The sequence below is a fragment of the Gymnoscopelus microlampas genome (assembly GCF_963454915.1).
Source record: "Gymnoscopelus microlampas genome assembly, chromosome: 18".
NCBI classification, from domain to species: domain Eukaryota; kingdom Metazoa; phylum Chordata; class Actinopteri; order Myctophiformes; family Myctophidae; genus Gymnoscopelus; species Gymnoscopelus microlampas.
In genome coordinates this window covers 46,789,799-46,809,191 of record NC_139955.1, presented here as the reverse complement: position 1 = coordinate 46,809,191, position 19,393 = coordinate 46,789,799, and the positions used below count along the sequence as shown (strand labels likewise).

Genomic DNA, 19,393 nt, shown 5'->3' with positions numbered 1-19,393 from the left:
TCGCCTCAGGTCTTAATGGGTTAAAAGAAAAGCATCGTAGAGGCTTTCACTGTTCACTATTAAGGACGTTGATGTAAGAAAAACAAGCGCTACTCTTCTCCAACACTCTACGTACCAGACTGAACATTTTATGTACCGTTACAACCCTACTGAATAGATAGCTACACCATCACACTCTCTCCCTCTCTCAGTTTGATCATAATCTGTAGAGCCCCAGTGCTAATTTCATCAGCTAAACTAAATAAAAACTAAGCTTCAGTATGATGACTAAAACTATGACTAAATATATTGACAATTTCATCAACAAAAAGAAAAAAACAAGCTAGACTAAAATGTTAGTGAGGGACTAGTGGAGAAGAGATCCAGTAGAACTAAAAGACAAGTCATTTTATGCTTCGGAAAATAGCCGATCTACAAGCGAGCTTGCCGTCTGCAGCCTCTCCTGTCTCCTGAACATCCCGTATGGAGTGGGGTTGATCTACAAGCGGCATGCAGGCATGTATAAATAACAGGGTCCCCACACATTTTTAGCAATGAATTTCCAAAACTTTTCCAAAACCTTTCCAGAATATTTAGCCCAATTTCCAGGCCCATATAACAATCATTCGGCGCAATAATGTGTCTCTTACTCCTATGTAGAATGCCCAAAGATAGGCAGTGTAGCAAAAATAAAGTTTGAGACATACATTAGGCTGCCGTCACACAGCCCGTTCGGCGAAAAACTACTTATGTTACATATTTCGTGTAATATCATTCATGTTTATGAAAATGTTTTGTTTTAGCAAAATCAATAGCCAAAAACAATGCATAGCCAAATATTTTTCCAGGACCCTTGATAAATTCCAGGACCTTTGATGATGTTTGATCAATTTCAAACCTTTTCCAGTACTGGATTTTTTTTTTTTTTATTTCAAAATATTTCCAGGAATTTCATGACCGTGGGGACCCTGAAATAAGTCATTATTATGCCATCACGGCCCGTCAAAATACAGTTCAGTCGACTAACTCAACTGTAGTTTTAGTTTACTAAAATCGTATGATATTTAGTCAACTAAAACTAAAACCTCGCTTTCAAATTATTTCAAAAATCATATTTTTGTCATGACAAAAATATGACTAAAGCTAAATGGATTTTATTCAAAAGACTATGACTATAACTAAATACATATTTGCTGTCTAAAATTAATACTGGCCCCACCAATATATTAGCTGGGCCGTTATGTGACTTTTCTGATGAGGACATTCAGATGGAGATGATGACATTCTCCCTCTCTATCTCTCTCTAGCCAAATTCCAATACCGAAAATCTCGGCCACTCGCTCACTCCCACTCGGTCACTCCGACTTCGAACCGGAAGTAGTCGCGGTCCAATTGTTCATGTGCTTCTTGGAGGGGGCGAGTGGAGTCGAGTGGAGTCGGCGAGGAGGCTCTCCACTTCCGCATTGAGCGAGTGTACATGAAGTGTATGCTCGACCACTCTCAACAGCTCCTCCGCGGCAGACTTCCGCATCACGTGTACACTTTTTTTTGTTTTTTTCCCCTTCTCCCGTGACGTTTACATGGTCCTCCTCCTCCACATGTGCCGAAAACACCGGCCGCACCCCCCCCCCCCCCTCGCCGCCGCCGCTCACTCGTTGCGCATCTCACACACACACACACACACACACACACACACACACACACACACACACACACACACAGTGTAAAGTAACTGAAAAGACCGCAACAAGCCACTGGCTTTATTGCGTTGTTGAATGATATAAAGCATAATACAATTATACATTGTAATATATTGTGCACACTTTCTGTCTCAAAAGCTGTTTCTATTCGTGCATGCCTCAATGCAGTACACGGACTACTATAAATGACTGAGACAAAGATTATGTTAACATTTTTAACTTCTGGGACGAAGAAAAAGAAAAGAAAACGGGAGGTGCGCGAACAGCGCGATGGAGAAGAAGGACCCGCCGATATTTAATATTGTTTGTTGGTGAAACAATCATGACTGATACACATGAAAGAAGACCCTTCACAGCTAAATAGAGAATTTTACATTTTAAGAATCGGTTCAGAATTGAATGAGTATGGCTATAGTTAAATGTGAAGCTGTTCCTGCTATAAATATGCATCCACCGTTCTGCGCGCCCCTCGGCTGCGACGTTTCCTTTTTGACACACATCTACACTTCATGGAGTACATTTTTGTACTGGGGTTCTGGGGACTGTACGAGCAAAAAGAGGGACAGGTCAGGATTAAATTCATAAATGTAAGTTTGCTCATCCTGGCGCTTCATTCACTATTTCAGGAATAAATGGCCTTGCACAACAATGTTAACTATAAAGATAACGATGTGGCCATTCATCCACATTGAGGAATTGTCTATTCTTATATTCTGTATAATTCTATACCTGCATATTATTCTATGCATGTATATTTTCATCCACGGCTCTGGTCTAGCTGTGTGAGATGTCATAAGTGATCGCGGAATTTGCCGTCGCTTTGAAATGACGCTGCTGAGTGCAGTCCGATCCTTTGAGGGAAACCGCTCGACCACTCGTCCTCTCAAATAATCCTCGGCTCCTCGCAGGGGCGGGGCTTAGGCGCGAGTGGAGGAAGCGAGGAGAGTGAGCGAGTGACCGAGTTTTGGGGAATGGAATTCAGCTTCTCTCTCTCTCTCTCTCTCTCTTACCCACTAAGTATCCCTGTTTGCTGAAGTGCTGCAGCCTCTTCAGCTCTTCGGGGGAGAGGTCGCCCTCTGTCTGTGAGGAGGCCGTCTGCAGCCTCTCCTGTCTCCTGAACATCCGGTATGGAGTGGGGTTGATGATGGGGAACTTCAGCAGGTTCAGGGTGGTTCCTGGTCAACACAGAGAAGGGAAAGCAATGTTTGCATTAGATTTTCAGGCCACCTTCAAATCCAGTCCTATATTTGCGCTGATCAGAGCAACGGTGACAGAGTTATTTGCGATGCGACGCGTTGTGAGCTTGTAGATCGTCTATTTTCAAATAGCCTAGGTATAAAATAGGGCTAAAGTGGTTAATGTAGGTTTCATTATGTAATCATTTATATCTGAAAAGTAACTAGTAACTAAAGTTTTCAAATAATTGTAGTGGAGTAAAAGTACACTATTTGTCTCTGAGATGCAGTGGAGTAGAAGTAAAAGTTTTGGTGATTGGAAATACTCAAGTAAAGTACAAATACCTCAAAATGTTACTTAAGTAAATGTACTTTCCACCACTGTGTGCGTGTGCATGTCTGTGTCTGTGTGTCTGTGTCTGTGTCTGTGTCTGTGTGTGTGTGTCTGTGTGTCTGTGTGTGTGTGTGTGTGTGTGTGTGTGTGTGTGTGTGTGTGTGTGTGTGTGTGTGTGTGTGTGTGTGTGTGTGTCTGTGTGTGTGTGTGTGTGTGTGTGTGTGTGTCTGTGTGTGTGTGTGTGTGTGTGTGTGTGTGTGTGTGTGTGTGTGTGTGTGTGTGTCTGTGTGTGTGTGTGTGTGTGTGTGTGTGTCTGTGTGTGTGTGTGTCTGTGTGTGTCTGTGTGTGTGTGTGTGTGTGTGTGTGTGTGTGTCTGTGTGTGTGTGTGTGTGTGTGTGTCTGTGTGTGTCTGTGTGTGTGTGTGTCTGTGTGTGTGTGTGTGTGTCTGTGTGTGTCTGTGTGTGTGTGTGTGTGTGTGTGTGTGTGTGTGTGTGTGTGTGTGTGTGTGTGTGTGTGTGTGTCTGTGTGTGTGTGTGTGTGTGTGTGTGTGTGTGTGTGTGTGTGTGTGTGTGTGTGTGTGTCTGTGTCTGTGTCTCTCTCTCTCTCTCTCTCTCTCACCAGGCCAGGGTGAGATGGTGGCCTTGTGGATGACCTCAGAGCCTTTAGTTTTGCAGTAGTCAGAGTCCAGCAGCGTGTTGAACAGGGTGGACTTCCCTGCGTTGGCCGTGCCCACCAGGAACACGTCCCCCTGGTACTTCCAGGACCTCTGCAGGCTGGAGATCAGGTCCTCCACGCCGTAGCCCGTCTTGGCGCTGATCAGGTGGACGTCTTTAAAAAAAAAGAAAAAGGGAGGGGAAGGCGGGGGCGGGGCACATGGAATAATCCATTAAGACCTGAGGCGATTCTTAACACATTTACTGCCAATCCCGAGATATCTCGGGACATTAAATCCACCCGTTACCCGCGGATACCGAGATATCTCGGGATCGTCTTTTTTATTTTATGTGGAAAAAATGTTTTTTGGTACCATCCTTGATTTTTTTTTCCCCCCATGACGCTTCCGACCCATCCTATGAGAAAATTTCCGACAACCGTTTCCGGTTCGTTTTTTATCTTGAAAAAACGTTTTTTCCCTGGTTTTGGCTAAAGATCATGGTTTTCACACGGTTTAAAAAACGAATGGTAAGCTCCGGTTGTATTTTCTTTTCTTTGATCGACGAACGGTTATCCTCTTTGTGTTTAAAAACGATCTGATAGCCGATCGGAGGCTCAGCTAATCTAAGATGGCCGGTGGGGAAGGCCGGAAATCACGTCACAGCCAAAATGGATATGACGTTTGCAGCCTGTTTTAGCCACTGATACCACAGAAGAAGAAAAAGAAAGAAAAGCCTAAACATTATGAGGGCTCGTACGTCCGTCGTTGCTGTTTATAAACACCATCCGATGGCGGATTTTAATGGATATAAAATGTTTGTGAACGGTTCAAAAAGCTATAAAACTCAAATCGCTGGCAGTGGGTGAGTACCTTATGAATAAACTCTGGCGGTGAATGTGTTAATGTGTTAAATATCCTCATGTTGAATCCATACCTTTCACGTTGTCTCCCAGCCCGGCCTGGCTGCAGTACTGGGTCAGCTGGCGGCGGATCCTCTGCAGGTAGTTGGGGGCGTCGGCGGGCAGCAGGTCCACCTTGTTGCCCAGGACCACCACGTGTTTGTTCCGGCCCACCAGGCCCAGCGGGTCCGGCACCACGGAGTCCGGGAGGTCCAGGAGGTCCACGATCAACAGGACCAGAGCTTTGTGGGACTTGATCCCACTGACCACGTTCCTGCAGTTATAGAGACGTACCGATTAAAGACGGGGGTGCCGTGATTTCCCTCCCCCTAAAACATGATCATCAGGTATTATGGTTATAATAGGAGGAAGATTTTTTTCAAAAAAGTATACAGAAATTGTTAAAATTATGTTTTTATGTGGACACGCCTCCAGTTCATTAAGTATACCTGGTTCTCACCTTAGCACCTCCTCCACCACCTTAGCACCACCCACCTGTCCTAGTCCCTCCTCCTCCTCATGCCCACACCTGTTGTGTTATGATAATGAGGGGGAGGGTATGTTTTCACTGTGTCACTAAAGCGCTGTTTTTCTATTGGCACGTTTGACCCTTAAGGTTTCAGCCTCCAGGAAGAAACTCAAAATAGTCAGAGAAGACATAAAACACCATAAAACCACCACCAGGGGGCTTAATGAAGTTCTATCAACCTCATAGACACATGAAAAACAGAAAAAGTGCAAAACCATGGCACCACCTCTTTAACATTTTTGCCTTCCTGCGATACCGATTCTGACGATACCCATAACTACCGTGTAACGAACCGATACCAGTGTGTAATTTAAGCCAATATTTTTATACTTTGGCTGTTCAAAAGTAGCAGATATACAAGCTCATAGCGCTGCGAGCTTGTACTGTAGATCTGCCTTTTTTTTTTTTTTTTTGGGTGAAAATCTTTGTGTACTGACAAGAAAGAGTTTTGTTCCAGGTGTCCCTGTACCTTAACACATTAGCTGCCAAAGACGTATATATACGTCTTTTAATTTTTTAATTATCAAAAAAATTTTTTTTTTTTTTTTGCATTTTTTTATAATTTCAACCCTTGTCGAATTATGAACAGATTAGGAGCTAAAAATGTTCGAAGATTTGCTGCTCCATTCACTTCAATGTTAAAATTCAAACGGACAAACAATTCACTTTGTTTTTTGGTTTAAAACTACTGCTTTTGAGCTATATTGAAACATCAACCAAACATGTCAACGAGGTCAAAATGACCTCGTTGACATTTGTGAAACCACACCTGAATCTCATCTGTGATTAGAAACCATCTGGGGATCAATCATACTGGAGGAAAAAAATCTGTGGCTACGCGAACAGGTACCAAAAACATGGCAAAACCCTGGCAGGCAACAGCTAAAAATCTGAAAAAACTCTGGCAGGCAATGTGTTAACCCCAGAAGCAAAGATTTGAGTAAAAAATGTAGTTTAAAAAAGTATATATATATATTCACAGATTCAAATATATTATATATATAAGATTTTTTTTCTACAACTATGAGCTTGTATATCTGCTATTTTTTAACTCATTCACTGCCAGAATTATTTCTGGCGCGTTTGAACACTGCCATATTTTTCATTGAAAAAAAAAAAGTACTCAGGAGCCGAGATACAGAATTTTTAAGTTTTAAGTTAACAAGGAAGTGGATGGGAGTCTATATCTTCGAAAAATCATATCTCCTTGGTCTTTGGGTCAAAAAAAAAAAAAAAAAAACTAAAAAAAAAAAAAAAAAAAAAAAGAAATATTTTTTATTTTTTTTATTTTTTAAAAAGTCGTTTTAGTCGTTCTAGGCAGGCATGGCTTATGGACAGAAGTCGTTTTAGTCGTTCTAGGCAGGGAATGAGTTAATAGCCAAAGTATAAAATAATGGTTATAGGCTATAGCTAAAAATCTAAATCCGTTCCCGGATTGAATGCGTTGAACAAATCTGGGACACTGGTTCTCGAGGGGGGGGGGGGGGTCTAGATGTATAAAACAATCATTTGAAACTGGCAGATCTACAAGCTCACAATGTGTCACGATTGTGAGCTGGTAGATCGGCCATTTTCAAATGGCCTGTATAGAGCTGAAGTGGTTAATGTGTGTTTTGCGATAATAATCAAAGTCTAAAAAGTAACTAGTAACTAAAGTTTTCAAATAATTGTAGTGGAGTAAAAGTACAATATATTCCTCTGAGATGTAGTGGAGTAGAAGTAAAAATACTGAAAACTGGAAATACTCCAGTAAAGTAAAAAATACCTCAAAATTGTACCTAAAGTACAGAAGTAAATGTACTTTGTTACTTTACACCACAAAAACAACTCTAACCTGTAGTCCTCTTTAGACATCTTGACCTCCAGCGCCTTCTTGTGGTGGGTGAGGAGGTAGCAGCGTTGGCACACGGCGTTCCTCAGGCCGCCGCCCTCCTCCTCCTGGGCCAGGGGCTTGAACTTCTCTGAGGGCATGTACCCGGCCGTGTGCTGGTCACTGCAGTGGAGCACGGCGCCGCAGCCCGAGCAGCACGTAGAGCTGGCCGGCTCGTCCAGGTCCGGCGTGCCGAACACCTTCTGCTCTCCTCTGGCCTTCACGTTCTTCCTCCTTATTATAACCCATTAAGACCAGGAACACATCTCTGTCATTTTAACATTTAACACATTGGGTGCCAAAACCGGATATATACTTCTTTTGAAAAACTGATGTCGAGTGCCAAAACCGTTTATATACGTTTTTTGAAACAAAAATGTTTTTTTTTTCTTCACAGCACCAGGAGATATGATTCTTCGAAGATTTAGACTTTAATCCACTTCCTGGTTAACTTATGACTTCAAAAGCCTGTATCTCGGCTCCTGTGTACTTTTTTTTTTTACAATGTATTTTTGACTATTTTCAACTGGCTGCAACTATGGAACGGATTACCGAATGTTTTTAATTTTTTTCCCCCGATTGTACGAGACCTCTATGTGTGTAGTCTGGGAGGGTTAGCGTCGGAGCTTGGACAGCAGGGGCGCGGCCACTGCGTTGTGATTCAAATCAACAGCCAATGAAGAAAAGGGGGCGGGATCCACATGCAGTGGGTGATGCATCTAAATAGGATCGACGGGAAGCAATTTCCCCTTGAGAAATTTCGGCCGCCATTGTTGTGTACTGCTGTTTGCCTCTCGTCGGACTTTTTAGACGAGTTGCACAGCTCTCAGACCGGTAAGAGGCGTGTCCGCTCAGATTCAGAGCGTGACGTACATCCCGCCCACAAATACCAGGGCTGTGGCCCAGAAGTTCCTCGCCAGAGCTGGCGAAAACTTCTGGGAACTCAGATTACTATGTGTGTAATGAGGGAATCACCGTGCACTCCAGGCACTCAACGTACACTTTTTTAATATAACTCTGGCACCCCAAGTGTTAAGAAGGATCTGTGTCATTTTTTTTTATTTCTTTGGCTATTCAAAAATAGCAGATCTACAAGCTCGTAGTGCGGCACCAAGTGCCACGCTATGAGCTTGTAGATCTGCTATTTTCTTTTTTTATCGTGGAAACTTTGTGCAAAACTTTGAATATGCGTTTTAAGACGAACATTTTTAACTCCCGATCTGTGCCTCGGTGGGGGTCCCTGGAACAACATATTTTGAGATGGGGGTCCGTGCCCAAATACATATCATTTTGGGTGGTCCATGACCTGGAGGAGTTTGAGAACCACTGATATAGAAACATACGTTTTTCAGAAAACTGTTAGGATTTAGAAGACATATGTAAAATTTCCCAGAAGCAAAGATTTGAGTTACAAATGTTTGCTTTAAAAATATATATATTCAAAGATTTGCACACATTTTCATGATTTAAAAAAAATAGCAGAACAAAATAGCATAACAGCTTGTATATCTGTTATTTTTGAATAGCCAAAGAAATCTAAAAATGACACAGATTCTTTCCCGGTCTAAATGGGTTAAGAGAAGATAAGATTGGCAGCAAGTAAAAAGAGCCATCACAAAGAACTGGGTACAGGAAAAACTGTGTATGGGCCTATGTGTTGCTTTGTGGTCAACAATCAAGTTTTGGAACGCCTACTGAGTGGTAAAAAAAAATACTTTCTGGCCTTGACGGCCCATACATCCAAACAGAAAAGTCCTTTCTGATTGTATTAAACAACGTTAAACTCACCAACATAGCAGCTGTACGGAAAGCTTGAATTATCCTCTTTCTATCTGCAACGTTTTTGTTTCATAAAAATCCACCGTAAACATTATTATGAGCTGCTTTCTGTCAATACATTCCGTGCAGGTGATTATTTTTAGGGGTCAGAGTTTGGAAGTGCTTGTTTTCGCTTTAATCCCTAGATACCTGATCAAATCGACAGGAAGTGACGCCCACAACGCCCTAGGAAACGTGTGGATAGGTTGAAGATGAATCTATCATTAACCCTGCAGCTAAAACCTTCCCACAATCTCCAAGTGAAGGGGATTTTCAGTGGTTGTCCATGATAGCGTCCTAGCATCCTCGCTGTACAGTTTACAGTAATAGTAATCTAATAATAAAGTAACACATAAGTAAACCAATAATCTAATAATAACTAATACATACTGTGGAGTATCGCCACAATGCCGCCTGTCAGGTAAGCACCACACCAGGGAGAGGCCATGGGACAGAGACAGAGGGAGACCTCGCAGGGAGCGCACCAGCCTGGGCAGCGTCATAGAAGGGCGTTACCTGCCACTCACCATCATGAATCAGCCCCAACTGAGCGCAGCTGCGACGACAGGTTAGGTGTGGCACCAATCTACAAAAGTGGCTACTCTGTCTCAGTCTGGCATTGGCTCTCCTGGTGAATGGACGGGTGCTACAGGCGGTAAGGCAATTCTCCACTATTCCTGCACATTACTGAATGTTTATGAATTGTAGTGTTAAAGGACGCTCTCTGTTTACTCCTAGGCAACCTGTGGGAGTTAATCACACATACCTGAGCACAATGCATGGATACTGAGCGATGACGCTGTGGCGCACGGATCCAAACAAAGAGACATTGTGATGCATGAAAATACCCCGACGCGGGGTGAATTTTGAGTTGGACTTTATTATTTGAAGTTACATGAAAAGTAATACCAAGGGCCTGCAGGTCATATATCTGAAAAGGTGTCAAATAAATACCCTTAAGTGGGCTTGTACCCTGCATTTTGTGTTTGGCTTTGATCAGTTCCCCACATTTGGTGGAGAATACGGGTATTCTGATCCACGCCAAACCCAAAAAAAAAAAAAAAAAAAACATGGAGCAGGCCAACGCACTTACGGCCCTGTTGAGGAGCCAAACAGATTTGCAGACAGCGGTACAAAAATTAATTGACAGAATTAGCCGTGATGTGGCTAGCACACGCGCCCCTAGAGAAGTACTCACTAAATTGACACCAGAAGATGATATTGAAGCGTACCTGGAGGTGTTTGAGCGCACCGCAGCCCGAGAGAGGTGGCCAGTCGGAGACTGGGCCTCACTCTTGGCCCCATTCCTCACCGGCGAGGCCCAGCGTGTGTGCCGGGACTTAACCCTCGCCGATGCCAGAGATTACAGGAAACTGAAGGACGCCATCCTCGCCACCCAGGGCTACAGCCTCCCAGCTCGAGCGCAGCGCTACCACAGCTGGGCCTACAACTCGGCCTTTCCACCCCGACCGCAGGTGGCGGCTCTACTGCGCAGCGCCCATAGCTGGCTTACCACCGGGGGAGATCCACCTATCATCGACCGCTTAGTGATCGACCGATGCATACGTTCGTTGCCGCCTGACGCCCGCAGATACGCCTCCCAAGTGAGTCCGAGTTCACTGGAGGCACTCGTGGCCCTCTTGGAGAACCACCAAGTGAGCGTGGACATGATGAGGACCACGCGCACCGAAGCCGCCAAGGGCCCTGGAGAGGAGAAGCCCGGCCGCGACCGTCGAAGATCGACGCCACCGAACCCACCTGCCGCCCGGACCGAGGCCGCGGTGGCCGAAGGGCCCACCCGAGGCCCACATCAACGCCGCTGCTATGTATGTGGACAGGCGGACCACATATCCTGGTCGTGTCCCGAGAGAGAGCGCGACGTTTCCATGGGGACAGCAGCCAGCTCCGACAGCGCGCGGCCCTGTCTGCACACCGGTACCAGCCCTCACCGCCAGACGCGCCTGCCCGTGAAGATAGGCCGAACCGACACGCACGCCCTGCTCGATTCCGGCAGCGCGGTGACTCTCGTACGAGCAGACCTGGCCGGAAAGCTCAGCTCCACCACCGTTCCAGTAACCTGTGTCCATGGCAATGTGCGTCACTATCCGGTGACACAGCTCCGCGTCCAGACGCCCCGGGGGGACGCAGTGGTGCCAGCCGGGGTCGTGCCCAACCTGCCCGTGCCACTGCTGATCGGCGCCGACTGCGTCCTCTTCGCCCGGTACTGGGACCCCGGCCTACTACGCGGCACAGCCCGCCACCGTCGCCGACGCGCCCCGCGCCCGGCGCCTCCAGGCGCGCTCCACGCCTGCCCCGCGTTCCGCGCCGCCACGCCGGCCGGCCTGAGTGACAGCTCCCCGGCAGGGGATGGGGGAGACGAGAGAGACGCGAGAGATGAGAGAGACGAGAGAGACGAGAGAGACGAGAGAGATGAGAGGAGAGGAAAAGACCAGAGACGGGAGGTGGAGGGCACACAGGCCACGTCAAGCCAGGGGGCCGCGGGCCCCGCTGATGTTGCGGACCCCTTCGCCGAATTCCCCGGCGTCGAAGCTCTCGAACCACCCCGGGCTGGGGGGTTCGCCACGGCGCAGTGGACCGACCCGAATCTGGACATGGCGCGCCGGAACGTGGCCGCCATCGACGGAAAGAAATGTGAGGGGGTGAGCCAGCCCGGCAGACGAAAAGGCTACCAAATCTACCATGTCAACATCTTGAAGAAGTGGATCTCAGCCCCCCGACTACCGCTGCCCGCGCTGATGACCACCGTGCCCGCGCAGACGTTGCCCCCGGTGCCCATAGGAGAAGACCTCGTCCCAGCCCAGACACAGGACATCAAGGACCTGCTGGGGCGGAACCGGGACATCTTCTCCGAACTCCCCGGCCGAACCACGCTCATCAGGCACGATATACGCACGGACCCTGGGAAAATAGTGCGCCAGCGGCCGTATCGAATCCCTGAAGCCAGACGAATTGCCATTAAAGAAGAGGTGGCCAAGATGCTAGAGTTGGGAGTTATCGAGGAGTCCTACAGTCCATGGTCCAGCCTGATCGTGATAGTGCCGAAGCCAGACGGGACGCTGCGCTTCTGTAATGACTTTCGAAAATTGAATGACGTCTCCGCCTTTGACGCATACCCGATGCCCCGAGTGGATGAACTGATCGAGCGCCTGGGCCCGGCCCGGTTCGTCAGCACGCTGGACCTGACCAAGGGCTACTGGCAGGTGCCGCTGACGGACCGGGCCAAGGCGAAGACAGCGTTCTCCACGCCCGACGGGCTGTTCCAATACACGGTGCTGCCGTTCGGAGTCCATGGCGCGCCCGCCACTTTCCAACGGCTGATGGACCGTGTACTCCGCCCCCACCGAGACTACGCTGCCGCTTACCTGGACGACATCGTGATCCACAGCCCGAGCTGGAGCCTCCATCTGCAGCACCTCCACGCCATCCTCGGGGCGCTCAGACGAGCCGGGCTGACGGCCAACGCCAAAAAGTGCCGCATCGGCCTGACGGAGACCGACTACTTGGGTTTCACGATCGGACGAGGGTGTGTGCGGCCCCAGACGCGTAAAGTGGAGCGGATTCGGGAATGGCCCCAGCCCAGGACAAAAAAGCAAGTAAAATCATTCCTTGGCCTCATGGCTTATTATCAAAAATTTGTAAAAAACTACTCTACTATTGCAGCCCCACTGTATGATCTGACATGTCAAAAGCGCCCCAACCACATTGTCTGGACGGCCGAGACGGAGGCCGCGTTCCAGACCTTGAAGAGCGCGCTCTGTGAGGAGCCAGTGTTAAAAGCCCCCGACTTCAGCCGGCCCTTCGTCCTCCACACAGACGCGTCGGGCACCGGGTTGGGGGCGGTCCTCGCACAGGTATTTGATGGCGAGGAGCATCCAATTACCTACGTGAGCAGAAAGTTACTAGACCATGAGAAAAATTATGCAACAGTAGAAAAAGAGTGTTTAGCGGTGAAATGGGCTATTCACCACCTACGTTATTACCTGTGGGGCCGTACCTTTACCCTCATTACAGATCATGCACCCCTAAAATGGATGGCCACCAACAAGGACCGGAACGCCAGAGTGACGCGGTGGTTCCTGGAGCTACAAGACTATTGTTTCAAGGTGGAGCACCGGCCCGGGAAGGACATTCCACACGCAGACGCCCTGTCCCGCATGTATGAAGTAGAGGAGCTGGAAGCCCCCGGACCAAGCGGCGGGCTTAGGGGGGGGATATGTGGAGTATCGCCACAATGCCGCCTGTCAGGTAAGCACCACACCAGGGAGAGGCCATGGGACAGAGACAGAGGGAGACCTCGCAGGGAGCGCACCAGCCTGGGCAGCGTCATAGAAGGGCGTTACCTGCCACTCACCATCATGAATCAGCCCCAACTGAGCGCAGCTGCGACGACAGGTTAGGTGTGGCACCAATCTACAAAAGTGGCTACTCTGTCTCAGTCTGGCATTGGCTCTCCTGGTGAATGGACGGGTGCTACAGGCGGTAAGGCAATTCTCCACTATTCCTGCACATTACTGAATGTTTATGAATTGTAGTGTTAAAGGACGCTCTCTGTTTACTCCTAGGCAACCTGTGGGAGTTAATCACACATACCTGAGCACAATGCATGGATACTGAGCGATGACGCTGTGGCGCACGGATCCAAACAAAGAGACATTGTGATGCATGAAAATACCCCGACGCGGGGTGAATTTTGAGTTGGACTTTATTATTTGAAGTTACATGAAAAGTAATACCAAGGGCCTGCGGGTCATATATCTGAAAAGGTGTCAAATAAATACCCTTAAGTGGGCTTGTACCCTGCATTTTGTGTTTGGCTTTGATCAGTTCCCCACAATACGTAAACCAAGAACCTATCATCAGCCTTTACATTGAAACTATACACACTATATGATGCCAGGTCAACAATGACCACCTGTCTACATCAGTGGTTCTCAAACTTTTTCATGTCAAGGACCCCCAAATTGACGCTTATTACCCCACGGACCCCCATTTGAAAAGATATGCCAGGGACCCCAATAAGAGAAGGTTTTTAGGGTTCTCTAGCAGTGATTCTCAACCATTTTAATTTCAAGGACTCCCAGTTTAACATGCATTAGGGCTACAGACCCCCATTTAATGGCATTTATACCTCTGGGACCCCAATTGATATTGTATAATCAATGTTAATTTAACTCTGAGAGTGTACAAATGGAACCAAATGGACCCGTTAGGGTCCATTTGGTTCCATTTGTACACTCTCAGAGCTACAGACCCATAAGGGTCCATTTGGTTCCTGTCCATCATTTAGCTGGGGACCCCCTGGAACCCCCTCAAGTACCCCTGGGGGTCCCCGGACCCCACTTTGAGAACCAGTGGTCTACATAACATGCTATCTAAGTAACATTTTAGCCTTTGCATAATCCTGCATGGTCGTCAAGGCTAGGACAAGTGCTACGGGGCTGAGGTGGTGGAGTCTGAAGAGGTGAGTCTTCAGATTACGGCAGAAGATTGGGAGTGAGTCTGCAGTTCTAGTGCGTACCTCTTCTTGGCGGTCTTCACCAGGTCTTCGTCCAGAGGGAAGTCGGTGTCGGCGAACTCGATGGCTGACGGGTCGGGTTTCACCTGCTCCTCCGTCTCTGATCTGAGAGACTTGAGCTGCTGCTGCAGAGTCCTGCGATGCTTCTCTGCTAACGTTACCTGGGACAAAGAAAAGTCAACACATTAACTCCTTGTTCTAGTCAATCTGAGCTGGCTACTACTGAAATATAGAAATTTAAAAATTCTACTTTTAGTTTTTTAAAGCCCTAAATGGATTAGCTCCTCAGTACGTCGCTGCTCTGCTAACTCCATATTCTGCCCCCAGGGGGCACTCAGGTCATCATCATCATTATTCGTGATTTTCTATTGATGATGATTCTGATGAGTGTTAAACACTGAAATGTTTACATTTCCTATCTAGGAGTGTCAAAACATTGACTCTTTTTCTTTTTTATTATGTTATCTATTATATTATCTACTACTATCATCACTATGATTGTCTAATTTTCTATATGTAAACTGAGCCAGGGGTAGGGCTCGATAAGCACTATGCTTCTCCCTTCCCCTTTTCCAGCATCAAGGACACTTGTAAACTGCCTGTACTGTGTTTTACTGCACTAAAGCAGTTCCTTATGTATTGTCCAAAAAGCTGGAAATAAACTGAAACTGAACTGAACTGATCATCGCCGTCTGAAGACTCACCTCTTCAGAGTTCAGACTTCACCGTAGACCGTAGCCCTAGCCTTGATGTCCTTGCGAAGGTTAAAATGTCATTTTTATAGCATGTTATTTAGACAGATTATAGGTTAATTTGTTGACCTGGCATCCTATAGTTTGTATAGTTTCAATGTACATACCATATATATTATATATATATATATATATTTTATATTATAATGTTTAGACAGATGCTAGGTTCTTGGTTTACCTATGATCCTAGATTACTGTGGCACAACACTGTCTCTCTGCATTTGATGTATGTGTTTACTGTAAATCGCTCTGGATTAAGAGCGTTTACTAAATGCCTACATTGTCATTGTAAATAGTAATCATCTCAACAGCTCCTCTCAGTCGCTTAAACAAGAGGGTGACCGCTGGGCTTCCTCTGTAGCTGCCCCCCAAACTCTGTCTGGAATAGTCTCCCGTCCCACATTAAGTCATGACCCACTATTATAGACGTTATTAAATCAAGTCTATGGACCCACCTCCTCTCCCTCGCTTTTAGTTCTGTGTGAGGACGCTCCATGGCTTGTGTCCACTCTGTCCTTCCACTACATGAAGTTTAATGTGTTTTTAACTCTTTTTTTTGTTTTTGGTTGTATCTACTTGACTGTGAGTTACTTGTTTCTAATGTTGCTTTTATATGGCTGTCATGTTGCTGCTGGTCATCCTTGATTGGACAGCACTTTAGGTTAACGGCTGTTGTTTTTAACCCATTAAGACCTGGATCTGTGTCATTTTTAGATTTGAGCTAAAAAGCATTATTTTACACTTTGGGCTATTCAAAAATAGCAGATCTACAAGCTCATAGCGCGGCACCGAGTGCCACGCTACGAGCTTGTAGATCTGCTATTTTTGAAAAATCGTGAAAATGTGTGCAAATCTTTGAATATATATATATTTTTAAAGCGAACATTTTTAACTCAAATCTTTGCTTCTGGGGGGGTCCCTGGAACAAAATATTTTGATGGGGGTCCGTGGCCAAATATATATATAATTTTGGGTGGTCCTTGACATGAAAAAGATTGAGCACCACTGATATATAGAAACATACGTTTTTCAGAAAACTGTTGAGATTTAGGAGACATGTAGAATCGGCTTCAGGTCTCAATGGGTTAAATATGAATAAAAGATGACTTGACTTCTCAGATAAACACACTTTTCCCACCTGTCCTGGTTGGGGGGCCATGGTGGGGGTGGGGTTGGGTCGAGCCAGATGTTCCTCCTCCTCCACATAGTCCAGGAACACAAACTGCTCCTCTCTCTGTGGGTCCACCATGGAGGTGTAGCTGTTAGGGCTGCAAGACATGACCTCAACTCAGCATCACTATTACTTTCAAAAGTGTGTCTCCATTACGATGAATGCGTCTCAATGTGACATGGAGGGAGGCTTTGCTTTCTCCCTCCATTCAAAACACAACAAGCAAGCATGGATTAACGCGACTACAGAGTACTACCGTCTACTGCTACTACTGTCTAAAGGAAAGAAAGAATATAATAGAACTGAGTGGGGAAAAAACAAGGGTGGCTAGACAGTGTGACAGAAGATTATGTACACAAAGAAACGGCACAGACTGACGCAGAATTTACGGCAGGGCTTCCAACACTCCTGTATCCTGCAGGACAGGAGTCTCCTGGATTTCAACCACGTCTCCTGACAATATCCTGGATTGTCATTTCTCCTGGACTTGTATGCCATCATACAGAGATGTTAACTTTTAAGTAATGAATGGTTATTATTAAAGATGGGTCTTATTGCTTCAGTCACCAAAACACATGAAATAACATCTTCTACTCTGTTAAAACGTTTAGTTTTCTGCCAACAAAAATAACTCCTTGATTCTTACAGTCTAAATATTTTGTTACTGTTGATCATTGTAATGCAGTCAGAGTCTGTTACTTCTGTGGAACAGTTAATAACAAACACTGTAAGCTTTGTTGTAAACCCTTTCCAGTGAAAGTGTAAAATGATTATTTTTGCAATGTTGACAATGCAATGTTATGTATTGGTGTGTGGGTTGTGTGAGGGTGCTTTTTGGGGGCTGGCTAGTGGCCACACCCCCCCAAAATCTCCTGGATTCTGACAGTACAATGTTGGCAGCCCTGACTTACGGTAGAATCCATGATGTAAATCAATGGTTCTCAACCTTTTCAGGCCACGACCCCCCAAAATAAACATATTTGAACTGGGGACCCCCCATTTTCTTTGACTCCGTTCCACAGATAAATATTGTGCAAACAGCCGATCTACGAGCTCACAGAGCTTGTAGATCGGCTATTCTCACAATTTTTGTCTCTTTCTTATATTATTTGTCAATTTGGCCAATGTTTTATACTAGTTTATTGATTACTTTTGTCGTTGCTTTTTTTAGGTATTAAAACGGTCTTAAAAGTCCTTAAATTGTCACTTCACTGTCATCTGGGGACCCCCCAACATCATGAGGGGACCCCCCCCCCCCCCCAAAAAAAAAAAAAATTATGTTGAGAACCACTGATGTAAACAACACAAGGTGAAATCCACAAGAACAGTGAGAAGCAGCACAGAAGCCAGGGAGCTTGTAGATATCATCATGTTTGGGTTCATTGCCCACACAGTACCTCCTGTTCTTGTCCACAGCTCTGCGGACGGTGGTGTAGCACCTCCTGGAGCCCCCGGTCCTCCTCCTCCAGCCTCCTCCCAGAGCGGCCTAATGGAGGACAGTGTGCCCGGGGACAGAGGCAGGAGGCCGGGGAGGCTGTGTGCTGTGTGTGTGGGTCAGAGACCAGGCAGACACACAGCGTCTCAGTGAGGAGAGCTGCTCCACAAGCGGAGCTCGTATTAAAGTGAACATAATGTTTATAATAAAGAGTACATCTTAAATTAACACTGTGTTAATCTGTCTGAGTTAAACATTGAGAAGAATGTCAACAAACACACGCGCTGCAGGGGGCCGCCATCTTGTTTCCTGGTCGGATATGACGTGTTGAGGGTTGACAACGTAATGACGTAAGGCTAACGTGAGGTTGTTTTTTTTTCCCACACGTTTTTGAAGGAAGAACGTTTATTTTATTGTATTAACAAAAACAGGAATGACTTCCATCGTTAATATAACAATAATACAATCTGAAATGAATATTTTTCATAAACTGTAAAACAGTGGTGTCCAAACTTTTTTCAAAGGGGGCCAAATTAGAAAATATGAAAACATCCAAGGGCCAGCTTGCAAGTTTTTCAATTTTTCAATTTACAGTCCGTACATCTACATAAACGTTCAAATTTCAACTTTAAAGGAATTACCTCATGGCCACGGATGTTATAATTATGTACGGGTTCTTAGAAGTACCTGTATCGTCCGTATTGTTCAATAAAAGGTATTTTAATCCGATCGGTGGCCATTTTCTCATAGAGTTATAGTGTATCAGAGTGCAATACACCTCCCAACCGATAGGGTCGCGTCGTTGAAAGCGGAATGAAGAAAATGGCCACCAATCGGATTAAAATGCTTTTCATTGAATAATATGGAAAATACGGGTACTTCTAAGAAGCCATACATAACTGTAACATTTGTGGCCATGGGGTCAGCACTTTATATTTGAAATATGAACGTTTATGTAGATGTACGGGTCAAAAGGGGAGAAAGTGTAAAGACCAGGTTGAAGTTCATCCATGACTGTCATGATATGACATATTTCAGGGTTTCAGGGCTACGTTTGACTGACGTAACGGTTTAGATTTGTTTTGTTTTTTTCTTTCCCAAGTTCATTTGACTGCTTGTCAGAGAGACAGACAGACAGACAGACAGACAGACAGACAGACAGACAGACAGACAGACAGACAGACAGACAGACAGACAGACAGACAGACAGTGTTCCTCGGCTTCTTTTTATTGTAGTATTAGTATTATTATTATTATTATTTGACCACAATGTTCTCACTAAGAAACACGTGTGTTAGAACAGCCAGGATAGTGGAGAGTTTTTGTGCAAAAACAACAGGCAACGTGCTGGTGAGTTTTACTAAATGTGTATTATTATTATAAAAGTAATGTTTTAGAGTTTGCATTATAGTAGCTGAAATATGTGCTGCACTGCTAACTAACACTATATAAACTGATTACTATGTCTTCAAACTCCACCATCAACACAGACTTCTATTGATTCATGCTTTATTCTATAACTTGCTGGAGTTCTGCATTC

At 45.6% G+C, this 19,393-nt stretch overlaps 1 protein-coding gene across 2 annotated transcripts in view; it reads right to left on the bottom strand.

The window, feature by feature from the left end:
* Positions 1-18,151, bottom strand: part of LOC311033916 (nitric oxide-associated protein 1-like) — a 32,730-nt gene extending 14,579 nt beyond the window's left edge. Inside the window, exons 1-7 of one of the 2 annotated variants that reach the window (XM_084041647.1) lie at positions 17,816-18,151; positions 16,377-16,515; positions 14,499-14,656; positions 7,106-7,375; positions 4,778-5,016; positions 3,807-4,016; positions 2,690-2,854 (exon numbers count right to left, since the gene is read on the bottom strand). In XM_084041647.1, coding sequence (XP_083897773.1) covers positions 2,690-2,854; positions 3,807-4,016; positions 4,778-5,016; positions 7,106-7,375; positions 14,499-14,656; positions 16,377-16,496 — 1,162 coding nt within the window. In that variant the 5' untranslated portion in view covers positions 16,497-16,515; positions 17,816-18,151. The remainder of the gene's footprint in view (positions 1-2,689; positions 2,855-3,806; positions 4,017-4,777; positions 5,017-7,105; positions 7,376-14,498; positions 14,657-16,376; positions 16,516-17,815) is intronic. The other variant, XM_084041648.1, reaches the window with a different exon arrangement.
* Between the last annotated feature and the right edge of the window lie 1,242 nt (positions 18,152-19,393).